The sequence below is a fragment of the Vigna umbellata genome, chromosome 4 (assembly GCF_029865625.1).
Source record: "Vigna umbellata cultivar VRB3 chromosome 4, Vumbellata_1.0, whole genome shotgun sequence".
NCBI lineage: Eukaryota > Viridiplantae > Streptophyta > Magnoliopsida > Fabales > Fabaceae > Vigna > Vigna umbellata.
In genome coordinates this window covers 26,062,259-26,086,161 of record NC_142168.1, presented here as the reverse complement: position 1 = coordinate 26,086,161, position 23,903 = coordinate 26,062,259, and the positions used below count along the sequence as shown (strand labels likewise).

At 31.5% G+C, this 23,903-nt stretch overlaps 1 protein-coding gene across 1 annotated transcript; it reads right to left on the bottom strand.

The window, feature by feature from the left end:
• Positions 1 to 19,787: 19,787 nt before the first annotated feature.
• On the bottom strand, positions 19,788 to 21,777 carry LOC124834768 (1-aminocyclopropane-1-carboxylate oxidase homolog 1-like). Its single transcript, XM_047309554.2, has 3 exons — positions 21,159 to 21,777; positions 20,450 to 20,771; positions 19,788 to 20,231 (listed from the first exon to the last, which is right to left on the bottom strand). Exons 1-3 carry the CDS (start codon positions 21,680 to 21,682, stop codon positions 19,974 to 19,976), a joined length of 1,104 nt encoding a protein of 367 aa, XP_047165510.1. The 5' UTR covers positions 21,683 to 21,777; the 3' UTR covers positions 19,788 to 19,973.
• Between the last annotated feature and the right edge of the window lie 2,126 nt (positions 21,778 to 23,903).

Here is a 23,903-nt window from a genome sequence, read left to right as displayed (position 1 = left end):
TTTTCGGTATTTCACATCTTATTCCAAACGTAAAAGTTATATTTCTTATTAGAGACTTCTAAATATAAATTTGAACGGTGAGATATTATATTAAGAACATCTTTAAAATTTTAAGCTCAATGGTTAACAAAACTGGAATTGATTGTTACTAAAGTAACTTGAAACACAAAATAGGTGATATTAGTTCAGTTACAAAAACTATTTCTCTAACTACAAAAGTTTAAATGGAAATCTAGATAGTTAAAATGAAGTACTATATCTTAAGAATTCTTAATAAATTTTCATCGTGATCTAATGATTAATGAATTAGAAATAAATTTTTTTACTAAGGTAATTTATGATTTGACCTATGTAAAGACCTAACTTTTACACTAAAATGCATAACTATTTTTCTTAGTATAAACATCCAATTATAAATCTCATCGATCGTAATGAAAAATAATATTTCAATAATACTCTAGAAAAATTTCAACCTAATTCAATGGTTTATGAGATTGTGATCACAATTTTATCAAGGTAACTTAGTAATAGGAACCAACTGACACTTCAAAATCACCCTTTAATATTTACAAAATTCTCTTTTATAATTTCTCAACTTACTTATAAAAACATAATTAAATTTTATAAATTATTTTACTTATAAGATAGTCAATAATTTATATAATATAAGTTCATTAATTAAAATAAAAGAAAAGTATATTTTTATTCAAGTATTTTTCAAAAATTAAATTTATTTTATGTTAAATATTTAACTATGGAATTTAAATATGATTAATAACTAATATAAAAATAACAGATGTTACAAATGTTTTTATTGTTTAAACAAAATTTAACTTGAGAGCAACATTTATAGGTTCTTCCTCATTCTAATATCTCATTATTTGAACGCTTTCATTCATGTTTGAGTATCCTTATCAAAACTTGAGTGACAACTTGTTAAAATTAATTCAATGTTTTAGAAACACCTTCACCATCTAAGACACTTAAGTGTTAATGATATGTGTCACATACTATTATAAATTGTGCATCACCTTTACACCATACTTAAGTGTTTAGAATCCATGTTTGAGACACAAACTACATTTAACAAAGTTGGAATTGAATTGTTAGTGAAGTAACTTGAACATAAAATAGGTGACATTAGTTCAACTGTCAAAATTATTTTTCTATAACTAGAAGCCTTTAAATGGAAATGTAGACAGTCAAAATAAAATACTATATCTTAAGGCAACCCATGCTTTAAATGTTCATCCTGCCCTTGTGGTTAACGAATCAAAAATAAAATTTTACCAAGACAACTCATGATTTGAGAGTATGTGGAGACCTAACTTTTACACTAAAATGCGAGAATGATTTCTCTTAGCATAAACATCCAATTGTAAATCTCATAATTCACAATGGAGAACAATATTTCAATAATATTCTATAAAAATTTCAGCATAATCTAATGGTTTATGAGATTTTAATCATAATTTTATTAAGGTAGCTTAGGAATGAGAGCTAATTAACACCTAAAGTCATCCTTTAGTATTTATAAAGCTCCTCTCATAATTTCTCAATTTACTTATAAAAACATATTTGAATATTATAAGATAGTTAGTATTTATATAAGATAGTTAATTATTTAAATAATAAGTTCATTAATTAGAATAAAAGAAAAATATACTTTTATTCAAGTTTCTTTAAAAGTTAAATTTATTTTATATTAATATCTAACTATGAATTTAAATATGAATAATAACTAATATGAAAATAGAGGATGTCACATTTGTTTTTATTGTTTAAACAAAATTTAACTTGAGAGCAACATTTTAGGTTCTTCTTAATTCTAATATCTAATTATTTGAACGTTTTCATCAATGTTTGAGCTCATTATTAACACTTAAGTGACAATTTGTCAGAATTAATTCAAGAAATTTTAGAAACACCTTCATTATCCTAAGATGCTTAAGTGTTAATAACATGTGTCACTTTGTGCATTACCTTTACACCATGCTCAATTGTTTATAATCAATGTTTCAGCCACAAATGATATCCTTTAAGTGTTCTATTTAACATTTGAATGTATTATTTAAGAAATGAGGGGATAGCCTCTATGTTTTTTTTTCTTACTTTACAAGTAAACTCTTTTTAAGACATTCAACATATCTCTTAATTAATCACTATACCGTGTGAGAAAACAAACGTAATAATTATACACGCTTTTAATTAAGTCACTACACATTGCATGAGTAATATTCATCTTGAGGGCAACCTAAACTCAAATTACACAATATTTGTTTCTTGATTTTCCACTATTTTAAGGTTTTGTTTTCATTGAAATCATTCACAAAGTAAATCCAACATATATCAATACATTACCATACCAAATCACTATTTCATTACAACTCTTATAAATATGAAATTTTACATACCATCATTACTTTAAAAAGGAATCATCAATTTCTAAATAAGTGATATTACCTTCCTTATCTAGATTGAATCATGCTTTATCCAATAATATTTTAACAGTCTTTCAATTATATAATCTAGGTAAGTCTTTCCAAAGAACCACCATACATAAGTAACATCTTCTCTTAAATATACCTTAAATATAATGAGAAAAAAGAGAAGATTTATTTTATTTATCAAAACTAAATTTTGATTAGTCTAAAACTCTCTATTTTACTAATTCCTCATGATAATGACCTAATACTTGTTAAGGTGGAGCGAGTGTTACAGAGAGAAATGAGCGCGAGAGATTATGTAGAGAAAAAGAGTAGAGTTCGAGAGAGAAAGTGAATATTAACTGATATATAGAAAAGAAAGTTAAAAGATATATATGTAGTGCAAAGGGTATGTAAACTGTCTGACACAAGACAGATGTAGTAGTTTTGTTTACTACAGTATACCCCCCTTAAACCAAACTACTGAAACATTTTACATTCAACATATCCCCGAGTCTTTCAAATCTACTAAGCCTAAGGGCTTTTGTGAATACGTCTGCTATTTGTATTTCCGTTGGACACTGCAACAACTCAATCCTTCCTTGGTTCATAAGATCCCTCAAGAAGTGGAACTTTGTGCCAATATGTTTGCTTCTTCCGTGAAACACTGGATTCTTTGATAAGTTGATCGCAGATTTGTTGTCCACCATCAACTGTATGGGTCTTCTGCATTCAAGTCTTAAGTCTTTAAGAAGCGCTACCAGCCATACGCACTGGTATGCCATTTCTACAGAGGCTATGTACTCTACTTCACACGAGGAAAGTGCGACCACGCTTTGCTTTTTAGAACATCAAGAGATAGGTGCTCCTGCGTACTCCGAAAGTGCTTCTCTTGTCAACCTGATCTCCGCTCCAGTCAGAGTCACTCCATACTTCCAATATGCTCTTCATGTTGTTCGTCGTTTTTGGAAAGAGGGGACCATAGTGAATTGTTCCCTTTAAGTCTCAAAATATGCTTAGCTGCTGACATATAAGACTGTTTGGGTTCATTCATGAACCTGCTCAGTAATCCAACCCCGTAGCTTATGTCCGGTCTGCTGTTGCAGATGTATCTCAAGGATCCAATGATCTGTTTGTACAACAAAGCGTCCATGCCTTTCTCATTTAGTTGATTTGTCAATTTCAGGTTAGCCATAACTGGGACAGACATGTTGTTGTAATCGGTCATATTGAAATGCTTCAAAACTTGACTGATATACCTCTTCTGGTGAAGAAGAACTCCATTTGTTGTTTCATTAAACTCCAGGCCGAGAAAGTAATTAAGTCTTCCAAGATCAGTCATATTGTATTCTGCTATCATTCTAACCTTGAATTCCTCAATTGTTGTTTTTAGAATTTCTAGTAACAAGGATGTCATCAACGTATAGACATACCATCAGAATATTCTGCTGTGCTGCAGACTTTATATACACTCCAGACTCCACTGAACACTTCACAAAGCAAAGTTTAAGAAGTAACGTGTTGATATGGTCATTCCAGGCTCGTGGTGCCTGCCTCAGTCCATATAAAGCTTTGTTCAGCCTGTAAACCTTGTGTTCTTCACCTTTCTTTTCGAAACCAGGTGTTTGCTTGACATAAACTTCTTCCTTCAAAGGACCATTCAAGAACGCTGATTTAACATCTAGCTGATGAATTTCCCAGTTCTTAAGACTTGCAATTGCCACCATTAATCTCACCGTCTCCAACCTTGCGACTAGAGCAAACACTTCTGTGAAATCTACCCCTGGTTTCTGCAGAAACCCTTCGCTACGAGTCTCGCTTTGAACTTTGCAACTTCACCATTTGGTTTATACTTGGTCTTCAAAACCCATTTCACTTTAATTTCCTGTTTATGTTGAGGTAATTCTACCATTTTCCAAGTTCTATTCTTTTCAATTGCTTTCAATTCTTCAATCATAGCTTATCTCCATCCCTTTTCATCAAGCGCTTGTTTCCAAGATATTGCTACTGCGTCAGCTAGAAATGCAAGGTGTGCTTGATCTCCAAAGTCTGCTACATCACCATCAGTAAACACTTCATAATCAACTAACCTTGAGGATGGAAATCTCGTCATATGTGATCTTCTGCTGTCACGTGTTTCAGTTTGTTCATCATTAGAAATTATGTCTTCCAGCCAGCTTGGAACAATTGCAGACTTCTCATGAGATTCAACCTCAGACTTCTGATCCTTATCAGTTTTTCTCCAGTTGAATGTGGCTCCTTCGTCCACAATCACATATCTACTTATCACAATTTGTTTGTTCTCGGGGCTGTACAACCTATATGCACCTGTGGGGTGGCAACCGATGAAGATAAAGGTCTCGCTTTTATCATCTAACTTCTTCCTCCTTGCGTCTGGAATGTGCCTGTAACACATTGAACCAAAGATCTTAAGATGATTAACAAACGGTTTAGTACCTGACCAGGCTTCTTCTGGTGTGCAGTTCTACAATGCTTTCGTTGGTCTTCTGTTCAAAAGATAAGTTGTTGTGGAGACAACTTCCCCCCATAGGTAGTTTGGTAAACTTTTGCCTTTTATCATGCACCGAGTCATGTCGAGTAACATTATATTTCTTCTTTCAGCCAGTCCATTGTGTTGTGGAGTGTAAGGAGCTACTACTTCGTGTACTATACCCTTGTCATCGTAGAACTTGTTCATTTCACGAGAGTTGAACTCTCCTCCACCATAGTTCTGAGCAGCTTGACTTGCATCCCGGATTGCCTCTCCACCATGACACATAATTTAACAAAACATGAGTAGACATTCTTTAATCAAATAAACCCAGAATTTTCTGGTCCATTCATCAACGAAAATAAGGAAGTATTTGTTACCTCCGATTGATTCTTGTTCGAAAGGTCCACACACGTCAGAGTAAATCACTTCAAGTGCCTGCTTTGCCCTTTTGTGTACTGTTTTCTTGAACTGCTTTCTGGTTTGTTTTCCAACTACGCAGCCTTCACACACCTTTTTTGGTGGGAGAATTTCAGGAACACCTTTCACCATTTCTTTGTCTTTCAGTTGACCCAAACTTCTAAAGTTTAGATGTCCATATATAACAGTAGTGCCATAACCATACTTCTTCCTATGTACTAACAAATGATAAGCATTGTATAGTTGTAGCACTAAGATTTACCTTGAAGGTTCTATTTCTGGCCAGTGGAGGTTTTAGCACGAGACGTCTTCTGTCGTCAAATACCTCAATATGCTTTTGATGCATGGTCATTGTGTAACCTTTTTCAAGCAGCTGCCCAAGACTTAGTAAATTGCTCTTCATGTTCGCTACATACAACACGTTGTTCATGTATGCCGATCGTCCGTCCTTGCGTCTGATCAGAATTCTCCCAGCGCCTTTATCCATTATTATACTGTTTGCGAAAAATCGTACACTGCTTCTAACGTTCGGATTCAGATCATTAACCATTCCTTCTTGCCAGTCATGTGATTAGAGCAACTAGTATCTAAATACCAACAATTTTCTTCTTTTGCATGGCTTGAATCATGTGACATCAACATGTGTTCGCTTTCCTCATGACACATGTTTTTGCTACTATCCTCTTTATTGTTCATGTAGATTTCTTGACATTTGTCTTTGCTTTCTTGACATTTGTCTTTGCCGTGAGTAACATTCATGCACTTGTTTGTATATTCGTCTTGTGCTAAACTCCACTGCTGCAGTTCTTTATTGCTTTCAATATCACTCATTAAAAGAACATGATCTGAGTCAGAATCACCTGTATCCTATGCAAGATTGACTTCATCTTCTTTACTTTTGTTCACGGCTTCATTATACCAGCATTCGAATGAGTAGTGTCCGTACTTACTACACGTATAGCACTGGATATTCCTCTTATCGAAATTCTTCCTACCTCTCTCTCTCATTTGCTTTCCGCCTCTCTTGTTTTCGCTATACTCTTCTCCGACGTTCTGATCAGAGATACTCACGCTTCTTCCTCCATATCTGCATCCCCGAGATCTGCCTCTACTTCTTCCAGCGCCTCGTCCTCTGGGTTTAAAACTTCTTCTTACTTGTAAAGCCTGATTCGAACCCAGACCCATTTCTTTTTCTGCTTTTCTTTCTTTCCAGCAGACGTTGTTCATGAGCCTCCATTGAGTTATGTAATTCTTCAACCTTCATATTCTCCACATCTTTGCATTCTTTAATTGCTACAACTATATGGTCATATTGCAGAGTTAACGTTCTCAGGATTTTCTCCACAATTTTCTTATCTTTCACAACCTTATCGCACGCTCTCATGGCATTCACCACCACTTGTATCCTTCCAATATAGTCAACAACCGATTCTTGCTCTTCCATGCCTAAGAGTTCGTATTGTCTTTGAAACGATTGTAACTTGATTTTCTTGACCTTGCCTGTGTTGTCGTAGCCTTCTTGAAGAATGTCCCAGACCTCCTTCGCCGTGATTGCCTTCGACATCTTCTGAAAGATGGCAGCCGACACGCATTGGTGCAAAAGCATTTGGGCCTTGCAATCTAATCTTTTATTCTCTTTATATTGTCGCTTCGTCTCTTCAGAGTCACCCTTCAATGGTTCCTTGAAACCCTTCTTGACTACCTCGTCCACCTCTTGTAAACCAAGAATGGCGTCCATTTTAACGCACCAGCCGTTGAACCCCTTTCGATCAAACACAGGAAGGTTACTATGTATTACGCCGACTATCTTCTTGATCTTCTTGAACTGATCCACCAGGTTCGCAACCTTGCTACTGATACCACTGTTAAGATGGAGCGAGTGTTACAGAGAGAAATGAGTGCGAGAGATTATGCAGAGAAAAAGAGTAGAGTTCGAGAGAGAAAGTGAATAATAACTTATGTATAAAAAAGAAAATTAAAAAGTATATATGTAGTGAGGGGTATGTAAACTATCTGACAGATGTAGTAGTTTTGTTTACTACAATAATACCAATTTCGTGATAAAAAAATTCATTTTTGTCTATAAAGATAACATAGAGAGAAAAAGGATTTTCTAAATTTAAAAAGTTTAAAATAAATTGATAAAAATATCGTCTAACTTCTATTTATAAACTTCATTTTTTACTCATTTTAAAGTCTATTATTAAAATATTTTGAGTCTCACAATAATCCAATTGATTATGTTTAATTGTAAAAAACTATTTGTAGAATTTAACATTGAATTAAATTTCAAATAATCAATTCTCATAATTAATATATAAGTTATGATAATCAAATCAAATATTATATAATATAATTGATTGTATGCGAAACGTTGTAAATCATTTAATTATTATGTTTTAAAATATTTTTAAACAGTACTTTTTTTAAAAGACATTATGTGTCATCCATAAACCAAAATAAACATAGAATTAACACATAACTCATAATCATCATAATATGAAAACAAAACAACATCCCATAATTATATGATCAACCTAGAAGCAACGAAAAGTTTTCCAATATTGTCTTTCTTTTCCATACTATTTCTATCTCGAGCTCAATATTAAATACTTAAGGAGTTTCTTCTTGTCCCTACAAAAAGTCTCAAGTTGTAGTGGTTGGAGATATGAATCTTGAATAAAAATCTTTGAAGATAAATGTTGAAGAGTGTTACACTTCACATGCATTTAAAAATTTACGTTGCCAAAGATTTCCCTCGTTGACCCCATTTTATAATATTCATTACAACCTTATAATATTATTTCTTTGTAAAAACAACTTTATAATATATAAGTAAATACGTGTTAAGAGTAATTTGGAAGTTTAAAACCAAACCACATGAAGTACACTAGCAGCTGGCAAATAGAGAATCACACATGGTTACATTTAAAAAATTTACGGAATATTAATTATTTAACCTAATATAAGTAACATGTTCTATTTGATCAAGTATTTATTTACAAAAACATAAGCTATATTCTAATTAGTTGTTCTCATAGTTGTCAAAAGAAGTTGTTCTCATTATTATTATTTTTCTTACAAATGTCACACGAGGCTATTCGTTTCATAGTATATACTTTATTATTATTTTTCTTACAAAATCAAGATATATTGTGTGATTTTGTATATGCATTATCCTCTTATTTACAATTTGGCATATCTACCTTGAAGGTTGTATGGGAGGTTAGGGTTGTTTATCAATCTGTATTAATCCATCAACTTAAAAATTCAAATCCAACAAATTGGTTCTAAACTTAATAATATAACAGTTAAAATAAATCATGATACTACATAAGGTAAGTTGCTTTTTCATCTTAACCTGTAAAATAATAATTCATCTTTATTTTCGTTTTCATATTTATTAGGTATAAAATTTTGTCTCATCTCATTAAAAAAAAATAGTACAGCAACCTTTTATTCTAAATGTTTATTAAATATTATTTTAAAAAATAAAATTAAGACAAAAGAAATACGATATAATCATGTTAAAATGACACATGAATTCAATTTATACAAGCGATTTACATTACTTTCAATCTAAAACATTGAGTTATGAGTTTTGTTTTTTATATGATATATTTGTTATGAAGACTTTTAATACATGAATTATATTGAGTTAGTTATTAAGACAAATTTTTAGTTATGATATCACTGAGTCATTAAAGAAATAGAATACCAAATAAAATAAAATATGAACCTAATTTATATAAAGAATTGATACTATTTTTAATTCAAAATTTTAAAATAATAAATTTATAAATATTCTTATATAATACTTAATTTTCTCATTATTCAATGTAGGACTTATACTTCTAGTGACATTTTTAACACAGATTTTTTACAAAATGTATCCTATAAACAAGTGAAAGAGGTAATAATAAAAGAAAAGTTAATACTGGTTGTATTTACAATCTAATAAACCAAAAATATTTTAATAATTTAAAATATAAAATATAAAATATATACATATATATATACATATATATATATATATATACACATATATATATATATAGGGGTTTGCTAACGCGCGTACGCCTGTTTTTGAGTTGGTACATTTTAGCAATGTGTACCGAGTTTTAGTAGACAAAAATATTCTTATATATCATGGATTCTAAGTTTTAAGGTTAAGGGTATTTTAATAATTTTCATTCTTAAAACTAAAAAACAAAAAAGAACCCCCCAAACCCTTACTCACCTCTCTCATTCCTCTCAACCATTTTTCTCTCATCTTTCTCACTCCAATCTTTTCTCTGTCATCCCTACTGTAGTCCCAATTGAAAAAATAAATTAGAAACACTTGTCGTTAAGCAATCTTACAAAAAAATGATTTTATAATGAGTTTTCATCTTATAATTTTTGTCTTATCTAATTTTATCCAATTTTCACAAGCATAAAGGAATTGGTAATTGACCTGGAAAAAATCAGAAATACTCGCTGTTAAACAATTTCTTACAAAAAATGATTTTATAATGAGTTTTTATTTTATAATTTTTGTCTTATCTAATTTTATCTAATTTTCACAAGCATAATGACATCAAAGGAATTGGTAAATGGCCTGGAAAAAATCAGAAACACTCGTTATTAAACAATTTCTTACAAAAAATGACTTTATAATGAGTTTTCATTTTATAATTTTTGTCGTATATAATTTTATCTAATTTTCACAAGCATAATGACATCCGAAAGAATTGGTAATTGGCCTGGAGGGTTTTTTTAGAGATGATGATTCAAGATACGCAGATGATGAAATTAGAGAGGTTAGTGAAGATGGTGAAATTGAAGAGATCTTGAATGAACATTTGCCTCAAGGTGAATATGTCAATGACTCAATTGGAGTTATAGTAGGGATGACAGAGAAAATATTCGAGTGAGAGAGATAAAAAAGAAATGATTGATAGGAACGAGATGTGAGTAAGGGTTTGGGATTTTTTTTTTTTAAGTTTTGAGAATGATAATTATTAAAATACCCTTAACCTTAAAACTTATATATAAGGATATTTTTGTCTACTAAAATCCGGTACACATTGCTAAAATGTACCAACTGAAAAACAGACGTACGCACATTAGCGAACCCCATATATATACATATACATGTATATATATATATACATATATATATATATATATATACATATATATGTATGTGTACATATATATATATATATACATATATATATATATACATACATATATATATACACATACATATATATATATATATATACACATATATATATATATATATATGTACACATACATATATATATATATATATATATATATATATATATATATATATATATATATATATATGTATACATATATATTCATGAGAGTTTTGTGTTTAAATTAAACCTAATTGTGATAATTTCATAATGATAAGTTCATTTGTCATTCCTTAACCAAATAACAAGTCATCGAATTATAAGAGATCAGGTTTGGTTTCTTGAAAATTGGGCAAACTAGGAAAGTTGTTCACAGTATTAGTCAACCATTTTTAAAATGAGCATTAAACTGTTTCGTCAATAATGGGTTCCTTAGTCAAAAGCCAGGCTGTCCCGTTCCTCAATTTATTTTGTCATCTTTGTCGTAATAATAGTTAGAAAGAAATTTAGAAAAAAAAAAGTAATTCAGAATCTTTAGATTCATTGATTGTTTTTGCATTGAAATTCTGTGGTATTCAATAAATTAAACGTTTTCAATAAGGGTGGATTCGATTTGTAGTCTCCAACCAGTGGTCAAAATCTGAATCAATGAATTGCTGTAAACATGAACACATTATCAGGTAAATTTGAATAATTAGAGATTTTATACGTAACAAAGAACAAATTTCATTTCAATGATTTCGTAGTAAATTAGGTCTATGTTAAAATGTAATATGACGTTAAATTACATTATACCTTCATTAGAATTTTGATTGTTGAACTTGTTAAAGAAATAATTTTATGATAAGTTGGTTAATTTAATTTTTATTTATAAAAAAGTATATGTGGTTAAATATTTAATTTTTGTATATTTATTTAGATTTTTTTTAAAAATAAGTATAATTTACGTTAACACTCAATTTTATGTCGATGAAAAAAATTGTTTTAAAAAAATAAAAAAATGAAACAAAGGTTTCTTTTAAAAAGATAAAAAGAAAATTAAAAGAAAAAAAAAGAAAAAAGTTTCATTGTTTGATCAGGCCCAATCTACTTTTGACATTTCTAATCTTCCATCTATGTTTTCATTTCACACTTTGATTTTTATCTTTTTAGTCCAATACATGTTATCTACCCACACCACTCAATCTCATTTTTACACCATCCTTTCCTACATCTAACTGTCCAATGTTCTTGTATTCTCATCCTCCAATCTTTGCTTTTCTACCTCCCCTCTTTTTCATATAGGAAAAATATTAATTTGATTTTAGTAATTAAAAATAATATTTTTGATAATAATTAGAATTAATATATTTGATATAAAACTTGATTTGATTCCCACAATGTACTGCTATCATGATCAATCACGTTTTTATTTTTAAATTATTTTTATTTTCGGTGTTCATGTTTTAAGTGGTCTTCTTATTAGTTTTTATTTATTACCACTTTATATTTAAGTATTCTTTTAGTTAAGTTTTCTTCATAAACGACTTTAACATTTAGTTCAAACATGTGCTTTGTTCATAATTCCAATTTATAATCATTTATTTTAAGATTCACGTTTTTCTTCTTCTTTTTTTCATCTTTCGAGATGAAATAAAATGACATTATCACAAACCCTATTGTTCTTCTCACTTCGTATACCTTCAAACCAAGCATCTAAGATTAATGCCAACCCATAAATGTTTTTCACATAAATACAACTTCTTGAAGATATCAATTAATGAATCTAGCTTTGCCTAATCCATTGAAGTCTTTGAAAACTTATTCATACCAACATGTGTTAAATATATTATTCTTAAACAAATTAGGTAAAGTTATTCAATTGTTCTGCCAATTACTTTCATCCCATATATGAAAATTAAAACGTGGTACTTGAGTTGATTTTCTTATAAGATGAGTTTCAAACAATAATTTTACTTCATTTTTTAATATTTTTAAATTTTGCTTCAACCAGTTAAAACCACGATTCAAAGATTCAAATGGGATAGAGCTGAATTTGATAAAATTATTTCAATAATTATGATGTCATAATTTTATAATAGAAATTAAAATAAAACAGTAAGTGTTAACATTTAAAATTCATATAAAAGTTTAAATAAAAGACGCTATCATACTAACTTCTAATACGTTACCATACATACACAAATTTAAATGAAATTCTCTTAATTTGAAAGCCGTTTCACACATTGACTTAAGAGTATATCATTGTTTTTTGTTTTGAAAATTTGAGATACAACTAATTGAAAATAACTAACTTCATAATATTTATAATGTACATAAATCTTCTTGCTATCACTAAACCTTTTAGAATTTGTCCTACGAAATATATGGCTCTCATTAAGGTAAACTCTATATGAAATTCATTGCACAAATAAATGATCTTTAGGGTAAATTGCACTCTCATATTCATGAGACGTGCTTTATATTTCATTGCGTGTTTTTTTCAAAGTAGTCATTATTTATAATATATGATAATAAAAATATGATTAAAATATTGTAATTAGAAAATATTATATTTACTAGTGCAAAAATAGCATATAACGTCACGCGTTACACGTCGAACCACTCAATAGCCAACGTTAAAAATGATCGGTGGCATTTTTTTAAATAAATGCAATTATTAAACGTCGTTTAGAATTGTAATTCGACGTAAAAGGATATAAAACGTCGAATGCCCCAGACGTCAAAATTAGTGAATTCAATAAAAATTTGAGCGGGAGATTGAAAATTCATTCACTTTATCTTAGCGCGCGAGACCTTCTTCTCTGCTCAAATTTTTCTAGAACGAAGTTTGACGACCATCACATGTAAAATTTCTTCATTTGATACAAATGTATGTTAATTTACTACTTTAGATATGATTTTTGTTTGTTTTGACCAATTATTTTCGTGTTGTTGTCCTTCATAGGCGCATTCTGTTTTCTCTCTCACGTGTGGCAACACTTTATTCCGATGAACCAAGGTTAATTTTCGTTTTCGTTTTCGTTTTCGTTTTGAAGAACTTATTTGTTGAACTTGTTTCTTATTATTTTTTGTTGAACTTGTTTGTTGTTATTGTTTGGGTGAACTTGTTTGTTGTTTGATTGGACTTGTTTGTTGTTTGTTCTTAATACTATATTACACGTTCATGGTTCATGCTTTACAAAATACCAAAAACTGAAATTTGTTGTTTTTCTGCTTTTCAGATCTCGTAGAGTTGTAAAAAAAGATCACAATTAATTTAAAAAAATAAAAAAATTGATTAACGTCGTTTATTGATAAAATTCGACGTTAAATTTAACGTCGAATTTTTTAAATTCGACGTCAATTTAACGTCTCTCGATATGACGTCGTTCTCAAATTCGACATGAAAGACCCAAAATATTCGACGTTGTATGTTGTTTTTGTACTAGTGATTAAACATTTGCAATGTTATAACTATAGGAGGCTTCAATTAATATTCATCTACATGTAATCTATATTATCGAATCATTGCAAGTATATAATTGATGGTTGTAACATCCCAATTTAGTAGTATAAAACTACTAAAATGAACATTACATGAATAATGACAAAACAAGAATTATAGATTTGGTGAATAAAAATTTCACTTGAAGAACAAAAATAAATAGCTATACTACAAGCTTCTCTTTCCCCCTTCAGCTGCTCCACTGAAAAGACTGCATCCCTAAGCTCACACCATTAAGGTGATCATTGCAAAGGAGAAACCACATACAAAGACAAACCACAGAAAAGCAAGGGTAAGCTAGTGTAATTTAATATTCATGAGGGAGTACAATTCAACAATCAACTAAGATACTCATACAACATGTATAAAACATATAAACATATATTAACCGACCACTTTGACTTGACTGTCCGGACTAGTATGAATATGTAGCTTGAGGCCGTTTGTGCACCCGTGAGTGTAGTAACTGGAAATCCATCAACTGCCACACAAGGTTAGCCCATTATACCTCACCTAAGGTCTCCCCCCTTAGACTAGGGCCTCCTACTATTCTCAGACATGAAATACCCCTCTCTACTTGAGACTTGGTAACCATTAGAATGTCAGGATGAACGCCGTGGATTTCGCTATCAATATTCATACTATACCACCACCTTGATAACCAATCACTGAGACATTCCTCATTGGAATTCTCTTTCAGTCCACCTTAGAAATATCATACCGTACTTCAATACCAACATACTTCCTCATACACAATACATTTAAACAACTGAAATAAACATTCAGAGTAAAACATAGAAATAATCTTTTAAAGACCAAATATCTTACAGTAGTTTAAGGTCGAACGATAGAACAACCACCACCCATGAATACGACCAAGTGAAAAAAATCAACATAACCTATGAACAAAACCGAACGGGAAAACACTCACAACACGCGAACATGACTGAACGGTCATTTAACGAGTAAGGCTCAAGCATGAGCCTAACACAATTTGAGGATTGAACACTATAATTAAACATAATCCTTATGGCCTAGACCGAACATTTAGAATTTAGACCGAATAATATCAAAAACTGATTACCAAAGCATGACCGAACGATCATTAACAGAAGACCCATAGGAGGCCAAATGTAGTTAAATCCGAACACCAATACAAAACTTAGCACTACTAAGACCGAACACTAATACAAAATCGAGCACTACGAAGACCGAGTACTAGTATAAGACCGAACACTACTAAGACTGAGTGCTAGTACAAGACCGAGCACTACTAAGATCGAGTGCTAGTACAAGACCGAGCACTACTAAGACCAACCACCCACCTAAGACCGAATGGTCATGAACGGGTAAGACTAAAGAGACCGAACATAGTTAATGACCGAGTACTTGAACATGACCGAGCGGTCAACAGCGAACGCTCAGCTTTCTACATAATTCTGCAAAACTTCTGCAGAATTATAAACAAGTTAGATTTTACCAAAACTAAACATTTTTCCCAACTTCTAATCGTCCAAACATATATCATACTCATCTTTACATTTAACTAAGAGTATCTAAACCTTTCTAACATCATTTAGAAATTTCATCTCAGATTTGAGATTCAATTTTGTAGAATCATGAACTCAAGGACCGAAAACCAGATTTCTCCGTTTTAGTACAGTTTTGAGTGACTTAAGGATCTCAACGAGTCCTAAATAACTTGCCCAGATTCTCTATACAGACCAAACTCACACTGAACACAAATTCCCCAATTTCACCATCACACTTCCTCACAATTCACTCGGCCATTGAACCAAAATTCTGCAGAAACACAACCCTCATGAACATAGCATCTACCAGTTCACACAAGCATCATCGAACATCAAATCATTCAATTTCACACACATGCAGAATCATCAACAACATTTTCATACATCATCAACCAAACAATTAAATTAACTAGCTTCCCTTACCTCAAAGCAACTTGACATATTTAAACCTCTCCACAGTTTTGCTAAACCGCGAGTGATCCTAAGACAACCTATAGATTTCGGATTGATGAAAGGAAACCATCCACCAAACCAGAAACAGAATCAAAACCCAGATGAAGAACCGATGAACACATGCAAAACCGAACAATGCTTGCATATTCCCCAAAAATTGTAGAAATTTCAAGAATCAAAGAGAGACAAACTTACCAGTTCTAAACACGAAATTGATCAGTAAAAAAGGAAGCCCTTGATCTTAGGATCGCCTAGGGAGGTTCTGATCACTGATAAGATGAACCAACAGTGAGTAATTTTAGAGAGAAGGAGGAAAAAAGGTATAAGATAGTGTTTTTAGAGATAGAACGTAATGATATAATGAGCTGAGTGTTTTAAAACTTCTATTTATATTGTTAGCTTATTTTAACACTAAGTGTTCAGTCTCATTATTTTAATACATTTATCTACTCTTAACCGTTTATTTTATGGGTCCTTACAATGGCAAACCCTAACAAAGATCAATACTTTGAATTAAGAACTCAAATAATATTTTCCCATAAACTATATATTTTTTTTTAAATTCTAATAACACTTACTAGAATATTTAGTTGGACGATTTCTCCAAACCCCGTAAGTCCTTAGTCTCTACTTATTAGATAGATAGATATAATCTTAAGGTTTATTCTGAGTAGGCATTAAAGTAAAGAGTTAAAGGAGGTAAATAACGGTAAAAATATTATTTTGTATATAGAAGGAAAAAAAAAACAATAACTAAAAAATATTGGGTAAGTGTTCAGGTAAAATTAATTTCCTTCTAATATGAACTAATTTGCTTTAGAAGAAAAATACTAAATTTAAGCTAAACCGAACACGTATTTATATGCTATGCATGATAGATTATTTTCATATAATTTTAATAGATTATTTTTTAATTTGAATTTCTTAATTGTTATAATATTAATTTAGTTTCTATTTTTTTTTTCGGTTTTAACAATTCAATCCTAATATTATTATTTTTTAATAAGATTTTAATTTTCGTTAATTTTATTTCATTTAGTTTTTTTTTTCAATGTGTTTAAATAATTAATGGACAATGAATAATGTATGTTTAGATTATGTTTTTTTAAATTTTTTTTAATTTAAAAAAAATCCACGTGTCAAGCTAGCATTGTGTCATATAGTAGTAATAGTGTGACATGTCAAGGGTCAATATTACATGTGATACATGATAGTATCTTGTATTCAATTTTATCCATATATTCGTTATTTTTGTTTAATTTAGATCTAATTTATTTTAAAATCTTGTCTCTTTTAAAATTTAGACTTAATTAAGGTTTTAAGTTGAAATGATACTTTGATTTTTCATATCTCATTGGTATCAAATTTACTTTATGTCTTCTCTAAAAAGAATTTAACATAAAATACCACTATATCAAAATCATTCACTTTTTTATTAAATATTTATAATGTAAATTTAAAATTGGTTTAAAATTAGAATGAAAATTTTAGAAATGGGAACTAACACTATTGATTTAAAATTTTAAGAGATTAAAAATCACACAAGTTATTTAATACTTTATGTGATTTTAAAGTTAAAAGTCAATTAAACTATTTAATATTTATGACTTTTAGGTTAAAAATCAATTAAATAGTTTAAACCTAAAAATTAGTATAACATTTATATTAAAATTAAATTTGATCTCAATTTGGACAGGAATAAAATTATTCCATTTTTTAGAATTGAATATAAGACACTCACACTAAAATGTGTCATTGATCCTTAAAAGTTGTACAACTATTGTCACATGACACTACTATTATCATGTGACACTACTACTACCATGTTGCACGATAATGGCTCGACATGTAGATATTTTTTTAAAATTAAAAAAATAAAAAAACATTGACTAACACATCACATACTTTGTTCAATATCAATTAATTATTTAAACGACACTAAAAAGAATTAAATTGAACAAAATTAACAAAACTTAAGACAAAAAAAAATATTAGGACGAAATTAGCTTTTTCAATTAAATTACCGAAACCTTTTATTTCTCTTTTTGCATTGCTGGCTCTTAAATTTAGTCCCCTCCTTTCACTAGTATCCCTTATAGCATTGAAATCACTGAATGTGCACCATTGCTTACATTGTCCCAATGATTTTATTTTGATGAACTCCTTCCACATTCCTTCTTTATCATTAATTTCACATGAAGAGTAAACATTAAAAATCGCTATATAAACAGGAGTAATACTAGCACTCCTATTATACTTCGTGTTTCAGTATGATTGTTTAAGACCGAGATACGAATCTTGTTGACGATGCTTTATTACTTCTGAATGTCTGGGACAATCGTTCTTCCTCCAATAATATCAGTCGCTCACCTGACTGTAACTTGTTCGCACTCCTCTCACTAGTGAAATGCGTCCTCCTCAATGGAAGTGAGTGGAGTACCTGCAAAGATACTCTGATGTTAAAGTCAGATATGGGTTATGGAACCTTAGTTCTCAAAAACAAGTGATCTTTTCTCACAATGTGATCTTTTTAGTCTTAGAGCAAAACATACATTTTTTCCTTGGTCTCTGTTGTATTTAACATAAACAAAATGTAAAACAAACTGATTGCCTTAAAATCCGGTTAGTTGTCGTGATCCACGTTATTCTTAAAATTCGGCTAGTTGCTCTCGTAATCCGCGTTATTAACGTCAGATATTTTTGACGGTTTCCTCTTTTGCTGGACTATTGGTCCAATTACTTAAATGTTGAGCTAATCGGCCCAATATCGTTTGACTGAATTGAGCGTCCGCTAAACCCGGTTTGGTCGGATTGATTGAGTGTCGCTTGACTTTTAACGTACGCTGATCTGATTATCGTGGTTTGACAAGCGCTTTTAACTTTGGTTGAATTGACGAGTGTTTGATAGAATTGGCGAACGTTTCTACAGTGAGTAGAGCGCTCGGTCTTGGTTGATAATCGCTCGCTTTGGATATCATAATATACACCTCCCAAAAACAGTAGTGAAACCCTTCCCAACAACCTTACCTTCACTCACAAATATGTCTTTTATGACACATTGTAAGTCCATGATATTGTTCATTAGTTTCTGGACTTGACCTTCAAAATGGTCACTGACTACTATGTGCATCCCCTTCCCTTTTGGTTGAATCGCTAACTTTCCCATCATAAATAACCATATCATCTATCTGAATTTTGTCAGCATTTTCAGCATTATTGACAAGCAGCTATGCCTCTGCACCTAACCCAAACTACTCTGTTCCTACTACTTGCATTATTGACCCGAAGTTGGATTCCCACCACTTTCAATTTTCATCGATCAACTTTCCTACCTCCATTCCTTCCATCCCTTGAATCAACATCATGAGGAGCTACTGACCGTAGCTTTTGTCACCTGTGCATATGAGCGTTGGCTTATTTTCTTCCTCCACACAGACTTAATTTTTGGAGTTTTGTTGACCTGTGGTTCAGATCTTTGTTGAGTCTGATGGTTCCAATCATTTTTGCCAATCATAATAGAATCCAACTCTCGTTGGAGCCTTTGAACATTTCGCACGTCGAGAAATCTCATGAAACCGGTATGATCCCACTTGTCCAATCTCCTTGCTATAAATGCATCTGAAACAGTTCCCCCATCGTTGAAAGATTTTCCACATATCATTCACACCATAGCTATTTGGAAAATGAGAGAAGAAGTGCGTAGTCGTATTGCGACCCTCCGTTTGAGCCCATCTTAATCTACCTCCACCTCTTGATCCCACCATCTCGATAAACACAACTGAGATGAACGCCGAATTATAAAATTAAATGTATTTCGTTAAAAATTAATGAAAATAACTGCATGATGATTACATTTTATTCCAATTACTAAGTAGAAGACACTCAAACCAACTGCAGATGATCTTCAATCAGACTATCATCCACCACAGGATAAAACTTCAATACAAAGCTTAAAATGAGGTGAAACTTTATTAAACATGTAGTACTGCATGAAAGTTTTTTCATATTTGGTATTTATCTAAATAACTTGAAATGGGAAAGAGCAGGAATTCCATCGAGTCCCTTCTTATAAAAGTGATGATTAAAGTCCTGCAATGTTGTTTCCCTGTATACTGGGGGATTATCCTCTGAGAGTAATTGCTTGATGGGGCCATACATTCTTGTTGATGGACAGTGATCATGAGTGAAAAAGAATGCAATTGCTACCCTGGCCTCTCTCTGGTTTACCTTCACACGGTGCTCCACACTTTTGAATCTGTCATTGGAAAGAAGCTGCAGTTGTGTTGCAACACAACATTCATTTAGCCATATACATTTTCGTTATCAGGGAATACCAAAATTTGAAAGCTTTACAAATATAATCACACACATGAGGCAACATGGATATACACTTTTACGTGATGTGATTGTATTATTATTCATCTTCAAGTAGTGCAGGAAATTGGCATTTATGTGTAAAAGAATTAGATAAAACGATTAGTGTAACTTACCTGCAGTAGATCTCCAATGTTTACAACAAGTGCTCCAGGAATTGGGGGCACATCAATCCATTGATTCTGGATCAAAACTTGAAGTCCACCAATATGGTCTTGAAGCAAAACCGTGAGGAAATCAGGATCTGTGTGGCTACTGAGACCCATAGTGAGTTCAGGCTCAGGGCATGATGGATAATAGTGAGACAAAATTAAGTGTCCCTTTGCACAATCCATCTCTTCAAGATGGTTAGGCATGAGCCCAAGTGCTTCTGATAGCAACTCAAACAAAAGGCTACCAAATACTTGACCTTGCCTTGAGAATTTCATTATTACATCCCTGAAAGTTTGATGAACACACAAAAAATTACTATACGTTGTAGTTCACAAACTCTCTAAGAATACCCTGTTCCTCCAGGTACTACATGTGTACTCAAGTAAAAAGCTTATAAGTTCTCATGGTGCTTATTATCAGCTATGGAAAATTGTCAGAATTCCAAAAACTAACATTTTTTTCTGATGTCATTTTCATACATATGTAGTCTTACATTGGCATTGTAACAGTAATAAAATGCATTTAGCACTGCTTCCTTTCAGATCACACGGTACACAATCTCCTATTTTCTTTTCATTAGATTAAAAATGTTCCATGTTAAGGAATTTGTGTATGAATCTTGACACACAGGCACAAAATTTCATTTTCCAATGTTGATAGAATAATCTTTACCTAACAACAGGAGGCAATTCTTGAGGATCAAGAGGTTCAGGTGCCATAGTGCAATTCAGAGTGTCCCTCCAGTTTGCATGCTTAGACTGATACAAATCAAAGTTGGTCCAATATTTCACCTTTTTCTGCTTCTCCCTGGTGTAGTACTCACCCTTCACCTCTTGTGGAAGCTCGTGGAATTCACGCGCCGCCGCCAGCATGTCCTCCAATAGCTTCGCGGGCATGCCGTGATTCACCACCTGGAAAAAGCCCACATTCTCCGCTGCCTGCCGGATTCCGTTGATCACGCCGGAGCGATCGCCGGCGACATCTTTGAGGTCAATGACGGGAATCTCGAACTGGGTATGGCTCCGAACGCCGGAGACAGCGATGTCTTCCGGCGGCATGACAAAAATACGAGGGATTTTGGTGATGCCGGCGTCGATGAGACCCTTAACACCGCCTTTGGTTTCTTCGAAGGCTTTCAGTTCCAGTAAACGGTCGAAGGATGTTGGAGTTGAAGTTCCGGCGCCGGCGAGACTCATCGTGGTTGTTATTTTTTCGGTACTACGTGAATGTGAACACAAAATAGTTGCTTTGTTTGAGTTAGTTCGGTTTGGCACGACATGAGTTAATTCGGTTTGGCACCACAAATTATGATATTCATAATAATAATAATAATAATAATAATAATAATAATAATAATAATAATAATAAATATAATAATTTTATAATATTTTGTTCGAAAATATCAACAATCGTAGTGTCTATTTGTGGCCAACATTTCGTTACAAAATGGATAAGATGGACATAATCATTGCGTTGTGTATATTCCAATTTCACTTCAAAAGTTAAACTCAATGATTTATTAAAGAAAATTTAAATCACCATAATATTTATTTTTTTTCGGTTGTAGGGGTTGAGTCGTCTAATATCTCCGCGTCTTTCTTCCAGTTTCTCGACCGTTCGGTCTCGCTTCCTACTCTTCCTTTCACTCCTCTGTGTATGGGTGATGGAGACATGTCAAAGATTCTCTCATGCCAAAGTGAGTTTGAAAGCAATGTCGTTTTCAATATAACAGTAATAAATGTGCAGTAAATGTGTCTCCTACCACTCACCTTTGACCTGTATTTATAGTTTTTGTTATGGGTTTGGGATTAGTGAAAGGTTAATCACGGCCCAACTTCGGTCCAATAGCTTTTAGCAGCTATTTACCTTAATCTTAATCTGGTCAACTGGCAGTATGGCCGACCGGCCTCCTGATATTTGGTCTTACGGTCGGCCGACTTATATGAGTTGCTGTTCATCCGGATTACGAACGGCAAAGTCGCGTAATTGGGTAATTATTGGCCATACGGACGTCCGGTCTATACGATGTCCGGTCCCTACTGGTACACATAGGGTCGGCCGACCTCCTGATATTTGGTCTTACGGGTGGCCAGCTCATATGAGTTGTTGTTCATCCGAATTACGAGCGACAAAGTCGTGTAATTGGGTAATTACTGGCCATACGAACGTCCGGTCTATACGCTGCCCGGTCCCTAGTGGTATAATTTTGAATTAAAAAATACCAAATATATTAACATAGTTTAATACAAATTAAATATTAATTTGTGGATTCAACACACCCTGCATACTACTATTAACAAAGATCTACTTTTTCTTTCCAAAAAAATTTGTCATTTATGCATCACCAATATCACTTCATCTAAAAAAGACAGTCAGAGATAGAATTGATATAATGTTTAACTTTTTTTCTTTAAAGTACATTATTTATCAATCTGTGAGATATATTTCATATTTAACAACTTCATTTAATGAGTGAAAGTAGATGAGAAAATATAGAAAACTGATTTTGATTTTGATTTTGGTGATGTGAAGCGATGAAAACAATCGAGAGAGTGAAATCACGAGAGTTTCCAAGGCAAATATTAATATATCATTTTATAAATTTTAATTAATATAAAAAAGTAATTATTAAGATATAAACAAAATCCTAGAATAAAACAAAATATAAATATGAATTTATATATCTTTTTTAAAGATATCAAAAATAAATTCGTGAAAACTTGACTTTTGAACGAAATAATATCTGTATGAATTCACGTGAAAGATTTAATATGATAAGAAAAAAAAAATATTTAAAATATATTTTTAATATGATCAACAAATTAGTATTACAATATTATAGATAAAATATATCTATATGATTGTTCTAAGAAGTTCACAGACAAAATATTATTTTTGTTAATTTTCTATGAAACAATGGAATTGAAATATTTTTTAAGTTGTTTGGTATGAAAAACATGAAAGAAAGAAAAAGGAAAATTTTATATTTCTTGTTATTTGATTGTGAAAAACCATAATGAAAGAAAATGTATCTCTAATAAAAGAAAAACTGAAGTGTATAAAACAGGGAGGATTGCATATTTCAATTATACAACTCATTAAATCAGGAGGTTCATTTTATTAAGGGTTTTAAGTTACTTTTAATTTTTTATTAGCTAAGAAATCTTTAATCACATAAACGATATTTGGTAATTAAGTTTTTTTTTATAATTTGTAATGGTTCTAAACACTAGTTCAAGTAGCATTTTTTTAAAACAATAGCTTTTAGTTTTTTCATATTTATTTTCCTTTTATTCTCATAATACATATTAAATGGGTGTTTAATGGTGCCATTTTTTACTATTTTTATATTTATTAATTAACTACTTTCATAAATATTCATATATGCATATTTTAACAAGTTTAACAACCTTTTAT

Coding starts and splice junctions, on each gene's coding strand:
- LOC124834768 (XM_047309554.2), bottom strand. CDS start 21,682: ATGAGTCTCGCCGGCGCCGGAACTTCAACTCCAACATCCTTCGACCGT. Junction 20,772..21,158: donor GAATTGCCTCCTGTTGTTAG/GTAAAGATTATT, acceptor TCAAACTTTCAG/GGATGTAATAATGAAATTCT. Junction 20,232..20,449: donor ACATTGGAGATCTACTGCAG/GTAAGTTACACT, acceptor ACACAACTGCAG/CTTCTTTCCAATGACAGATT.